Consider the following 13,348-nt stretch of genomic DNA (forward strand, 5'->3'; position numbering starts at 1 on the left):
CATAGCATTAGCAATTAGTCTGTGAACACTGACAAAAGCTACACACGTTTGTTTTTATTTTACCTTTCCTTAGGTGTTGGTCAAGCCAGTTACTGTATCTGTTTATTAGGGATGCACCGAAATGAAAAATGCTTGGCCAAAAACCCAAATGGCGAGAAAAAAAAAGTATGACAATTTTTACTATCATTACATTAGTTATAATTAATTAAAATTATAATATTATTATAAAATATTTATTTATTACTGGCATTTTAACCAAGCACAATATCAATTGAAATGTGCCCACACCGCAGGCATGCTGGCTAATGGTACATTAAACACCAAACGAGGGTTGAGCATTTTCTGGCGGTGCGATTGCACTTTATAGTCAATGTAGTTCGCACAGGCGGTGACGGATGCGTGCGGCGAGAAAAGGTGCGGCGCACTTAAAATTGGCACATTCACATATTCACCAATGTTTAAAAATAAATAAATACATTTGTTCGCACCAGCTAATCGGCTTTGGGAACGGACTGCAAAGTCACACACAGCGTCCTCTACAGGTCTGCCGCCACCCGGAGATAGCGGTAAGTGTTACCGTGTTTAAAACTGTTGATAGCAATAGTGCTAGCATTAGCTAAAGTATTTAGCACGGCCACCGGGATGTCGGTAAAAAAGTGGAAGCGTTCGAAGGGCTCTTATAAAAAAAAAAAAAAAGGAAGGCGCTGCGGGAGAAAGAGTGGCTCACCTGTACTGCAGTCCACGATAGTTCGGTCTTTCTTCGACCCACTTAAATGTTGTACACGCCCCTCTCCTCCGGTGTGCGCAATTACCCAGGGAGATGCTGTGACCGACCGGTGCAAACTCACACGGTGAAAAGCCAGCGAGAAGAAAAGGCGGACACTCACCCCCGCGTTCGCTGTTTAATTCAAACAGATGCTTGCTTGCTTGCAGCATTTTTTTGCTTGCGTCACCACAACATCCTACTTCGGCCATATTGTTTCGGCTTTAATTTTATTGCGGCCGAATGACGAAAATGGCAGAAATAGCCATTTTCGGACGAACATTTTCGGTGGCTGAATATTCGGTGCATCACTACTGTTTATGAATGTCGTGTGCAACGTGTTCTCTTATTTGCACAACCACAAACATTTGTATTTGATAGCTACTGTGTCAAGGCACTGTCTACAGTGACACATAAAATGTGCTCTTGTATTATTGTATTATTATGCTGAGCTAAACACCTACTGCAAGAGCAAGTGAACCAAGAAAAATTGGAAGAAAATAATGGAAGAAAATAATGGAAGAAAATAATGCAAGAAAATAGTGCAAGGAAATAATGCAAGAAAATAATGCAAGAAAATAATGCAAGAAAATAATGCAAGAAAATAATGCAAGAAAATAATAGTGGAGTCTCATTGACTATATGTTAGAGAACTCGCCAATTAATGATGGTGTATTTCAGCTTTCAAAATTTCTATTTTATGCAGTGTATTTCATCCTAACACTTTACCCACCCAAAAACAAAAGGGCAAATTCAACCACAAATTCAGTCTCAGGGGTTCAACGGAAGTCCAGACACACACCCGACTCAAATGATTTGTGATGATAGGTCCCGCTTGGACATAATTGGCTGCAGGTGATCACTACATTGCTTGGCCTATCTGTGCTGTAGGGTATTTGGTGTGCTTAGTAAACAACTTTTGTGATTACATTGTGTGATTCCTTTATTATTGTAATCCCTATGTGGAGCAAAAAATAGAAATAGAAAGTGGTTGAACAAATATGTCCAATATGAATTCACATGTAAAACGGAATGCGTGGTGTTCCACAGGGTTTAATTCTGTTTTCATTCAAGTAACTCAAGTATCGTTTGTTAACTTCAAATCACAAACCTGTACAATTGGCATAAGCATCTCCTGCATCAACAATTAAAGGTCTTAATTGAAACGTTGTCTTCCAGCTCCGAGCACATGCTGTGGACATGAACGGAAACAAAGTGGAGAACCCCATTGATCTGTATATCTTTGTTATCGACATGAACGACAACAGACCGGAATTCAAAAACCAAGTCTACAATGGCTCAGTGGATGAAGGCTCAAAACCAGGTACCAGTATGGCTTCAAACATTATGTGCCATGTGATTGGCTGGCTGCAGTGTATCCCGCCCTTCTCTCAAAGTCAGCTGGGATCGGGACCAGTTCACTTGTGACCCTAATGAGGACAAGCGGTATATAAAAAACATGGATGGATAGACATTGTGATATGTTGCCAGGCTTTATTGCTCTCTTCCTCCCTCTCTCTCTCTTGGTTTCGCTGTGCAGCAGACACGTCTATGTGGTGTGTGTGTGACATTCAGCTAAACAATAATCATAAAACAGAGAGTTTTAGAAAAAAAATTGTGCTCCAGTGGTTTCGGTGGAAGGCCAATTACAGACTTGAATTAGTTTGCAAATTAAAGAGTCATTACAGGGACTTAATCCTGTCAGGCACGGCTTAGGACGCCCGTACAAAGGGCTTGTGTTAAACCCCTTAAGAGTGCGGCTTAATGTAATTACCTCGGCGGTGTGTGACACATTCTTCATCTCCTTTCCATCTATCGTTTTATCTCCACAAGAAAAGTCTAGGGTGAAGGACTGATCATCCCTCCACTTCAAACCAAATTGAGCAGGGGCCTATCCTGTTTTTTCCCTCATCCCTCACTCAATTTGTACTTCTTGCTGTGAGGCCTTGAGAGTACTCCCCCCAGCCCCGTCATTTACAAATTGTTGCTTTGAAATGTAATGAAGTTTGAAATAGGAGATGTGGTTGCAATTATCCTCGGACAGGGGCCGTCACTACCGTGATGTCACTATCACTGCCAATTAGAACTGACTGTGGGAGAAGCAGGCAGAGATGGAGACTGGGTGATGGGGAGTAATCCTCCACAGTTACAGTATGTCAGAGATGTAGTGGAAGGTAAACAAACTTTTCATTAAACGTGTTCGATTCATTTTAGGTCAAAGCCACCATAATTAGACAATATTTAAGCTGTGATTTAATGCCGGGCAGAAGTGTAGTGCTATTTAATATATCCTTATCATTTGTTTACTTTGATACCAATGTTTTCAAAGGTGTCCACTAAGAAATAATGCAGCAGTCAGAATTCCTTTTCATTTCTGGAGATAGGATGCAACGCATAATAATTTGGCATCATGTAGTCGAGCTATTTACCCAAATGCTGACACTGTAAACATGTCAAAACATCACCGCTTAAGATGATGAGCTTAATTACACTTCTCGAGCAAAGTACCCATTTATTGTAACTGCCAGACAAGCTCCCATAACTCAAATTCTCAACTCTAATCGTTTTGCAGTTCCTTGTGAGCATGGATAGTTTTGACAATGTCTCCTGTATGTGAAACATGAAAAAGGCAAAGAAACGTAAACTCCCATATTGGATGTCAGCTGACATAGGATCAGGAACGTGGCAGAAAATAAACGGAATTAAACCCAAATGTGATTGTATTCATTCATTCATGCTGGACGATATCTCAGAGCTGACCTTTTTGCGTAACAACATGAACTGGTTGCTAGTCAATCACAGAGCTCACATAGACAAACATCCGTTCACACTCACATTCACACATATGCACAGACAGTTCTTCATTTATTTACATACGTGTTTGGATAAATGAAGCATCTAAATGTCCAGGTGTGAATGCGTGTGTCTAACAGCACTATCGAAAATGGATGCAAGGATAGATGTTTATGACTATGTCCAGTATTATATCCACAGAACGTCATTGGCAAATGTGTGTGTCTTCATCAGGAACCTACGTAATGCACCTGTCTGCCTTTGATGCTGATGACAACACAACGGCCAACGGAATGGTGCGCTATCGAATATTGTCCCAGACACCACACAGTCCCATCCCAAACATGTTCACCATCAACAGTGAGACTGGCGATATTGTGACCGTGGCGCCTGGTCTCGATCGAGAGGTAGGTATTCTACCCAAAGAACTGTTGACTCACAAGTTAAGTTAGTTGAGTGTTATTTGTTATTCTTTTTTATAGTGGTAATTCAGCCTTTTAAAAAATCATAGCTTATAGATTTAGTTGAAGTAATTACAGCTTCCTTTGCAGCGCTCGATTCGTCACAATTTTTAACCCACGTGCTTCAAATGTTGAATAATCCTTGTTGCATATATTCAAAACAAGAAGCTTCCTGATTGCCTCACCACTAATCAGTGATTGTTTCGCAAGGGCTGTGTCTTTTGCAAGGACGTTATAATTAACAAGAGCATTTGGGAGTTTTCCGACCAAAGACAACCTAAAGTCAGGTTGAGAAGTATTCAGAGTTTCAGACAGTTAAAGCCTTTTCTTTATATTCAACAATCAAAATGGGATTGAAATGTAGATTTTTGATATGATGCTGCTGCTGCTGCTGCTGCTGATGAATGCCGTACGTAGAATACAAACCACTTAGGTTTAGTGAATAATTTTTTAAATACATGTTAAACTTAATTTTTATAGTTTTTATTGTGTTATTTTGATATATACACAAGGGGCAAGTCTCGAAATGGCAGCATCGCATCACAGTTTGAGAGGCAAAATTTGCATTGCAATATTCATTAACTTTGACACCCCAAACGAACTGGCTATGAATTTATTTGGTCCCAAAAATACGTTCTATTTTAAATATTACCATGCTCCCAAAGATATATTTAAACTTTTTTTTTATGTTTTTTTATGCTATGGCATACAGAAGGCTTTGATGCAGCCTCTGAACTGAAGAGAATGTTTGAAGCAATGGTAGTTGTCACAAAAACGGCCAGCAGGTGGCAGCAGAGTATAAGAGACCAACCAGGGGCCAAGTGGCAAAAAGCTCTTTCCCCTTCTGGATGTTCACAGATTTATGAATAATGATGAAACTTAGCTATATTCTAATGCTAATTGCTGCAAAATCCAGTAAAACAGCCGAGAGCGAAGGGTTTTGCTTCAGTGAAAATAGCTGGGAGTGAATGAGTTAAACTAGCCCTTGTCGACCTCGCCCTCTATGAGGTAATTCATTTTATGCTGTAATAATCCAAACACTCACACAGGAATTTGATGATGGACTACAGTGGGTTTTATAGTATTGAAAATGTTGGTAATATTTATAATTGTGCAAAATAACTTTGAGTTCCTGAAAATCGATATATTCTTCTTGAAAAGCCTGTGATTCATGAATACCATATCTATTAGACTAAAATATTTAAAGTTGTGAGTCTACACTTAAAGCACTTTGGTTTCTTTTTAAATTAATTGAGTAGGTTTGGGGGAGAGGGGGGTTAAAATCTGAAGTTTGCGAGTTTTTGGGTCAATCCCAAAATGTACTGGTTCTACCCTGGCCCGTGCCACAGAAACTCACACCACACCAAAATGTTTTCTGCAAATTAATTTAAAAAAATTGTTTTTTTTTGTTTTTAATTCTGCTAGTGACAAGTGCCCAAAATATGTCCAAAAGTCCATGTTCATTCTTTCAAGACACAAACACATACACACACACACACACATTCCCATTTTTCTAATAGAAATAGTGTTCTTCTCCGGTCACATTGCTTGTGCAGCCATAAAAGTTGTGACAAGATCAGAATGTGTTTATTTTGGTATTTTAGATGTGGCGGTGACTTAGCTGTGTGACAGATCCTCCTCCCTACCTGTCACCACTGACAAACTTATTAACGACACATCATGCTGAAGACGGCCACTCACGTTTCTGTGTCCCGTGCATGAGCGGTAAAGATAGAGTGGAAACAGTGGAGAAAGAATGCCCTTGACACCTGTCTGCCAGACAAAAAATCTCCACGTAATGACTACATCTCAGCTTGATATGACCAGAGGATAAAAAAAAGGAGATGAATTGAAAGACTGCATATGGGAGGCAGCTTTGGATAAAGTCAAAAATAAATTTGGAGTGAATTGTAAATATTGAAGACACAAACGTAGGATGAGTCCTCTAGGATGGGAGCGGGACTCAGAGTAAAAATGCCTCTGTTGAATGTCTGTTCATTTGCACTGATGAAGCTGCGTTTATGTGGGATTAAAATGGCTTCCTTGATACAGACACACACACATGTACACTCTATGCCACTATTCTTCCTGGTACTTGAAATGGCATACAACCTGGTCGGGTGGATCTTTGACCATGATGATCCATTCCAAACGGTGGCATCTGCCAGAGCCTGCTGCACCGCGATGTGTAGCCACTTGGGGCCGGTGAGATGGGCCAGATGTTATTTCACCGTACTAAATGCCGTTGACAGTGGCGTGCGGTGAGTTTCATGACTGGTGGTGAGGCACTGACTCCTCTAGTATTGGATATGAAAATATGAACCCAAAATAGAAGATTAGCCGATATTTCAATTTCTGCCACTATATCGGCTAGTTGCCTAGGGAAGGCGCTTGATGAAAGAGAAACTTGCGCTCTTCTTTTTAACTGGAGCCTATCCTGGAAGTTCACAGAAATGCCTGTAGAAATAGGCAGGAACATTCTGTCACCAATCAAAAATTTTCTTTGTCATGCCACACCGGGTGTGTGAGGCTCGTAGTGAATTCTAATTTCTTGATGCGGTGGCCATCAATGATTTCTACTGTCATTCTTGTTTTAATTAACATTTTAATTATTAAAAAAAAAACTCGTAAGTGTTTGGTTTGTTGCTTGGTCTCTGTGTACCGAAGCAGTTTTAATGGTTTCATTGCTTCGTAGGCAAATTAGGTTTGGTCCATGTGAATCGCCTAGAGCGATAAACCCGTACATTTAGTAGGACTCATACAGTCTCTTAAATACAGCTTTTTTTATTCTTATAAGTTGCAGGCTCTTCGCCTTTTGTCTCTTTATTGGACTTTTGCCCCATTCATAGAAGCTCTCCAAACATGTTTGTCTTTTAAATGTTTGTTTTTTCTAGCTTGTGGGCTTTTTTCCTGTGTTAAATGACCAAGATAGAAGCATCGACAAATGCATGTTATTTTCAAAATGAAAATTCATTCAGACTCAGTTGAGCAATAAAATAAAGTTTTTTTCAGTGCCTATGTGAAATGGTTGGGGACCATTACATAGAGCACAGAGTGAACATAATTCATGAACAAAAATCATTGAAAATTTGAAGAAAATATTTTCTGAAGCATCAAGGAATATTGACTACAACCCAGTAAAGTCCTTTAGTGTACTTTAATGAAATGATATGAGAATGAAAACCTCCAGATGTTGTTCATCTTCACTCAGGAGGGCCATTGTAATTTGTATCCTTAAAAAAATATAAAACAAACTTTAATAATTTGAAAAGTCACAATAATCCACCTGATGAGCTTTGCTTTACAAATATGTGCATTGGAATAATTTAATACTGGTGAAAATGTTTTAATACTTTTGTATGAACCTATATTTTCTTTGCTATATGAATTACAAACATGTTTTTCTTCCTCCGGCATTTTCCTTTGAGAGCAGACGAGAATTCTCCTTACCTGCAGGGGGGGGGGGGGGGGGGGGGGGCTTCCTATCCACTAAACATAAACTTCACAGCATACCACAGTGTTATACTGGTCCACTTATAGTCAGCACTTTGGCCCTTTGAAACCGTGAAACTTTCTCTGCTTCCTTTTCCGGGTTCCACGTTGGGGATGTTAGACTCCACAAAACAAAAACAAAAAAAATCAAGAAAAGAAAAAACACGGGCTTCTATTTTTGGTAATCCCCTTTCCCTGTGCTTGCACTGTATCCCCTCTGCTTCTTCCCTTCCACTACCGTGTTCTTTCCTTCTGAAAAGTATTTTTCTACTTTCCAAACTCCCACACTGAATCTCTTCTAAAGGTCTCCGTTGGTCTGCTGTGGACCTTTAAAAGTGTGTTGACAGTAATAGACCACAGTCCTCCAGAGATGGCTGGGCTTGCTGCAGTGTTGCTGCTATGCTGAGAGGTTCAGAGGAGCTCTACATAATAACTCCCTTGTCTAATTAGCGTGAGTGCTGTGTACATGCCGTACGCCGGCTGATGGGACAAACAAAGCACGCACCACCTCTAAACAAGACTCGCAAAGGAGAGATGTGTGTTTCTTTGTGTGCTTGTGAGCGGTGTGTTTGCGCACGTGAGGTAATGAGGGTGTGCGTGTAAAGTTCAGAATCTCGTCGAGCATCAAGAGGAGCACCGAAATAAGCTGTCTAACCTTCCTGACGTGGCGTCATGGCCTAATTGGGATATTTACTCTGTAATTAGCAGGTTAGAGAGACACTGGAAATGTAATTTGGAATTTTCAGTGACAAGCCACATTATCCAGACAGTCGGCCGTGGGGCTCCATCCTTCCCGCAGCCCATTAACTGCACCATGGGACAGTAGGAAAGACAGAGGAGGGAGGGAGAGGGAGGGAGGGATAGAAGATGAAAGGTTGGCAAGGGAGGGGGCCGCACATGCAGACGCTCACAAATACGCTCAAATACAAAAGTACAGCAGTGACATTTTTCATCTTCCAGTTAAGTGACATTGTGTCATTCAAGATGTGAAATAGCATTTATCATTCCTAATTCTATTGCTTCACAGATCGTCTATTAATCTTCGTCTGATTTATCGTCGTCTGCACATCTGTCCATCAGTGGCACTGAATTCGCCGATGATAATAATATTGCGAGGAGACAGCTCTCAGATTGCATGAAGCCAAGCTTAAGAGGTTACCGTGCAGTCAAAATGAAAAGCCTAGGAGTTTTGAATATGAGCAACTGGCCTGTAAAAACATGATTCTGCCAACTTGTTTTTGTGCCTAAAACTGAACACTAAGTGCAATGTATTCCTTTGTTTTCACTTTCACAGAAAGTGTCCCAGTATACTATCATCGTTCAAGCCACAGACATGGAGGGCAACTTGAATTTTGGTCTCTCCAACACGGCCACCGCCATCATTACTGTCACCGATATAAACGACAACCCCCCCATGCTGACCTCCAGAACGGTGAGTGGCTGCAAATGCAGGACGGGAGAACAATCGATGGTTTGAGTGTCACAGCATCACGAACACAGGTGCAGACTGCCATTTAAAGCGACACACGACTCAAAATTCCTTTTGCTGCAGTCTATGAGGCAGTATGTATGAACATTGAAAGTGAAAATACCAATGGCATCTAATTCCCTGAAAAAAGGTTTCAGCCGATTAAGTATCAAAATGATGACACATGCTGACATTTTGGCCATATTTGTCCAGTCCACGTCATGGCTGTGACATATTGTGTGCGTAAACACGGCAATGTTAATTTTGTACGTTTCCTGGTCTATTGTGCTATTAAAATGCTGTATTATATAAACGTCATAAGCGTTGTATATGCATTATGAATGCGGCAACGCTTTTGATGTCAGTATAATCCAAAATATTGTGATTTATTGGTTTTCATGATTACGTGAACTCGTCCAAAATGTCCAATATGGCAGCGTACAATGTTTTTACTCCACTCCATGAAGGTGTATGCAATGATTGTTTTAAAGTGTTTAATAAATAAAATTGAGTTGAGGGTATGTCATTATTTTGATATTTATTGGGCTAAAATCTTTTTTCAATGAGTCAGATGTTATTGATATTTGCATTTTTCATGTTTTTTATACATACTGCCGTATAGAATGAAGGAAAGGGAACTTTAAGTTGTGTCTTCCTTTAAGAACTGATTATGAATGTGACATAAACATTTCTGAAGAAAACCTACAAGAAATGTATTACAAAGTGGTTGTGGTCTTTGCGTAGAATTTATTGTTTTGAGAATGAGAGTGGGGCGTACCGGGCAGATGGCCAGGAGAATGACAATGGCAAATGAGAAAACAAGAAAGACAGTTACTGCAGTGGAATAAGTGGAACAAGTGCTACTTCCTCATTTCCTGGAGGAAAGCGCGCACACACAAGGAAATGGCTAATCCATATCATTGATTTTCATCACAATAAACCTGGAGCTAGAAAAAATGGTTAATGATTGTTGTCATGATAGTGATATTTAGAATAATGATTACATTAGACGCGGTCATTATTGCTTGAGAGGCAAAAGGAAAAGTCTAAAGTAAAGTCCATGTTGTAATGTAATGTATCATATCATCTTTGGGTGGGAGGGTTATGGGGTGCAAGCTGGGTGTCAAGTCAGTTGTACCATCAATTAATAATGAACAAAAGCAGGAGGTTTGGGGTTATTAAAAAGTGCGCTACACTTTATCATGCTGTCTCTTGTGCAATAATCAATAGTTAGTGTTGCTTAATGGTAATGCCTGGTCAAGAGCTAGAAAGCGGAACCAATCGTACGTGTTGATTTTGATTGAATGTGTTGCGTCAACGACGTGAAGATGATGTGCTGTAGTGGAATCCTGCAGAAAAGTCAGCAGTGGGCCTCTCGGGCTTATAAGGCGCTGAGCTGAGCTTGGCATTATCAAGGAGCTCTTTGAGGTGGTCACTGAAGAGTTAGCATTAGCATTTACCCCCGAGGCTGTTAAGAACCCCCAACAGTTAATGTGTTAGCATGTGTGGGACATAAAGGAAATGTTCAGCGAGAGAGCAACTGAAGTAAAAAAAAAAAAAAAAAACACATGTACAGAGAACATGTTAAGTTGGGATGTTTGATGGGAGGACCACCATGATACGGACACCAAGATGGTCACAGAAAAGAAGTGATGAGTAAATGATAATAAAGTAAATGGTGATAAAGCACAAACATGGGCTGTTATCAATTAGAGGCCCAGGTCTGGACACGCTCCTCTCCCTGCATAAAATGTCTCCTGCGATGGCCGTGTATTGATGGTGGTGGCCAGTAAAAGATTAGTACTTTCTAACTTTTAGTTTAAGTGCATTTCAATCATTGCCAAACAGCAAAGTTATTGCTATCATGGTTATTGATGATAAAATTTAGTGGAGGTTATTGAGCGGAGCAATTTCTCCCGATCGAATCATAAATCACCCTTTTTGGACGGTGGGTTTGCATAAAAGTCATTTGGTTGAGAAGGCACACCATTATGCAAATATTTAGTGTCTGCTATAAACGCCACAGGTCTTGCAAAGCATCGTTTCCCAACCTTTAATAAGCCAATGCAGCCATTTTACATTGGAAAAATCTCACGGCATACTACCGAACCAAAATGTCACAGTTTAATGTATGAATACCGAAATAATGATGGTCTCGTATCAATTTACTCACAAATTTACTTGCTCGTCGTGAAATCTGGGTTTGTTGATATTCTCGCAGGAAGCCATGACTTTGATGTTTTTGAATAATAACAAGTGGGTACACAGGTTCATTCCAACTTCTACAATCGAATGGCTGAGATTGTAATTGTTCAGATGGCATAATTAGATTAACAAAGCTAAATTGTATTTCCTGCAGCACCCCTGATGACCTCTCACAACACACGAATGTGCCACAGCAAACAGGTTGGAAATAACTGTTATAGTGTCCCAGAAAGTTGGACTACTTTGTCTAATATTTATCTTGTAAATTTTCCATCCTGCTGATCGTAGAAGAAAAGGAAGTCGTTTTTTTGTAAAAAATGTGAAGGCTATATTTGATCAATCTTTTGTGGTGATGCAATTAGCATTTTTTTTTAATCCACGACTACAAATTTGAGAATGAATGATAGTGTAGTAGGTCACGCATTGTGACTTTGGTGAAGGCAGTGTGGGTTCAGTTCCCACTCCGTAACAGTGTGATTGTGTGTGTGTGTGAATAGCTGTCTGCCTCTTCATGTGCCTTGATGCCAGATGACTGGCAACTAATCCAAACTGTAGTTCACCTTTCCCCAAAGTTTGTGGTGGACTTCAGCTCCCCGTAGGGTTGCTAACCGTCCCTTGAAATACGGAATCGTTCCGTGTATAGAAATGTAAGTACGCGTCCCGTATTGAGTAGTCAACGGACGCACTTTGTCCCGTAATACCGTGAGAATAAAAAATTGTCCTTAAAATGCCAATGGAAATAATAAATAAGAATATAATAAATATATATATATATAATATAATAATAAATAAGAACAAAAAATCTAGGGGAGCCCTAAAAAAATGTGTTGTCCACCAGGCAACGCCAGCGATAGCTATGGTATATAAGGAATGGTTCTCTCTGATCAAGGTTAATATGGGAATGTGCGATGAATATCTGTGTTCAATGGAAAACATAGTTGATTGACAAGTATGTTAAATAGATAATACATAAACTTAATCATTGATGAATAATAAACACACACACAGCCTTACATTTATTACAAGTTCAAACAGATATGTATATTTTTTACTGTACATGCAGTTGATATGACATTAAATATAAATAGCACATATACAGTAAAAAAAAAAAAATCAAATTTACGGGTGACTGCTGTAGAGGTATCTCATGTCTATTACTTTGTGAGCATGGTTTGAACTATAACTCAGCTGACTGTAATCTAAAGCTGACTCTGACACTGAAAGACGATGATAAAATATAAACGGGAAAATAGGCTGGCTCCACATAATGTGGCAATGAGCTGTTCATAAGTTACAAGAAGAATGTTCTGCTTATTATTTATTGTTTTATAATAATTTATACAGTTTAAGTTAAGCAAAATAAAATTCAGTTTGAGAGATATTTATTTTGATCGAGGCCAGCTGGAATACGTTCCAGCAACCCCGCGACCCTTGTGAGGAATAAGTGGTTCAGAAAATAGATGGATGGATGGAGGTTAATATTGTTAGTTTTTTATTAAGTACATTTCTGGATAATAACTTCCATGTGTTTATATCATTCAAAAATATGCATCCTATTCAACTCAGGTTGAAATAGTCCCAAAAAAAATCACGCCAACAAGGCTGAAGGCAATCAGGTCAGCTGTCCTTGTCGATGAGGTGTCCCTTATCTATTTTTCAGGGAGTTGGCAACCCTAGCTCCCCGCAACTCTGAACAGAATAAATGATGCAAAAAATGTATGAGGGTCAGTCATTGACATATAAGGATTTTATCAGACCCAGTGCAGTTAATTTATTACAAAATCAGGTCAAATATATATTCGTTATTATTATTATTAGTATCTACAATTTTACGAGTATCTATAATTTAGGACATACATCTATCATGGAAAGCTTTCTACAATGGTCGAACCAGATGATGGTTGGTCGTACCACAAGTTATGAGGCTAACAATTAGCCATCTAAACAAAACAAACTTGCTAGACACACAAGTAAAATTCTAATGAAAACATGGTGTCCAAATATGACCAACCACTACATACCAGTTGCTAAAAGGTATAACTTTTTTACATAGTCGTGACTCGAGACAGTACAAACCTGATAGTTGCTCCCATTGGTTCTTGGATGTCTAGTGGATGATATAAACTTCCTGTCTTCAAATGTATTTCAAAATAAAAGTCCGAAATT

General features: G+C 39.4%; 1 protein-coding gene across 1 annotated transcript in view; it reads left to right on the plus strand.

The window, feature by feature from the left end:
- The window catches only part of LOC147178414 (cadherin-4-like), a 243,814-nt gene that overhangs the window by 202,559 nt on the left and 27,907 nt on the right, over positions 1-13,348 (plus strand). Inside the window, exons 7-9 of the mRNA XM_086068548.1 lie at positions 1,943-2,087; positions 3,791-3,963; positions 8,804-8,941. Coding sequence (XP_085924674.1) covers positions 1,943-2,087; positions 3,791-3,963; positions 8,804-8,941 — 456 coding nt within the window. The remainder of the gene's footprint in view (positions 1-1,942; positions 2,088-3,790; positions 3,964-8,803; positions 8,942-13,348) is intronic.

Source organism: Leptonotus elevatus, chromosome 2, assembly GCF_054856555.1.
Source record: "Leptonotus elevatus isolate MCC_2025b chromosome 2, RoL_Lele_1.0, whole genome shotgun sequence".
In the NCBI taxonomy this organism is placed as follows: domain Eukaryota; kingdom Metazoa; phylum Chordata; class Actinopteri; order Syngnathiformes; family Syngnathidae; genus Leptonotus; species Leptonotus elevatus.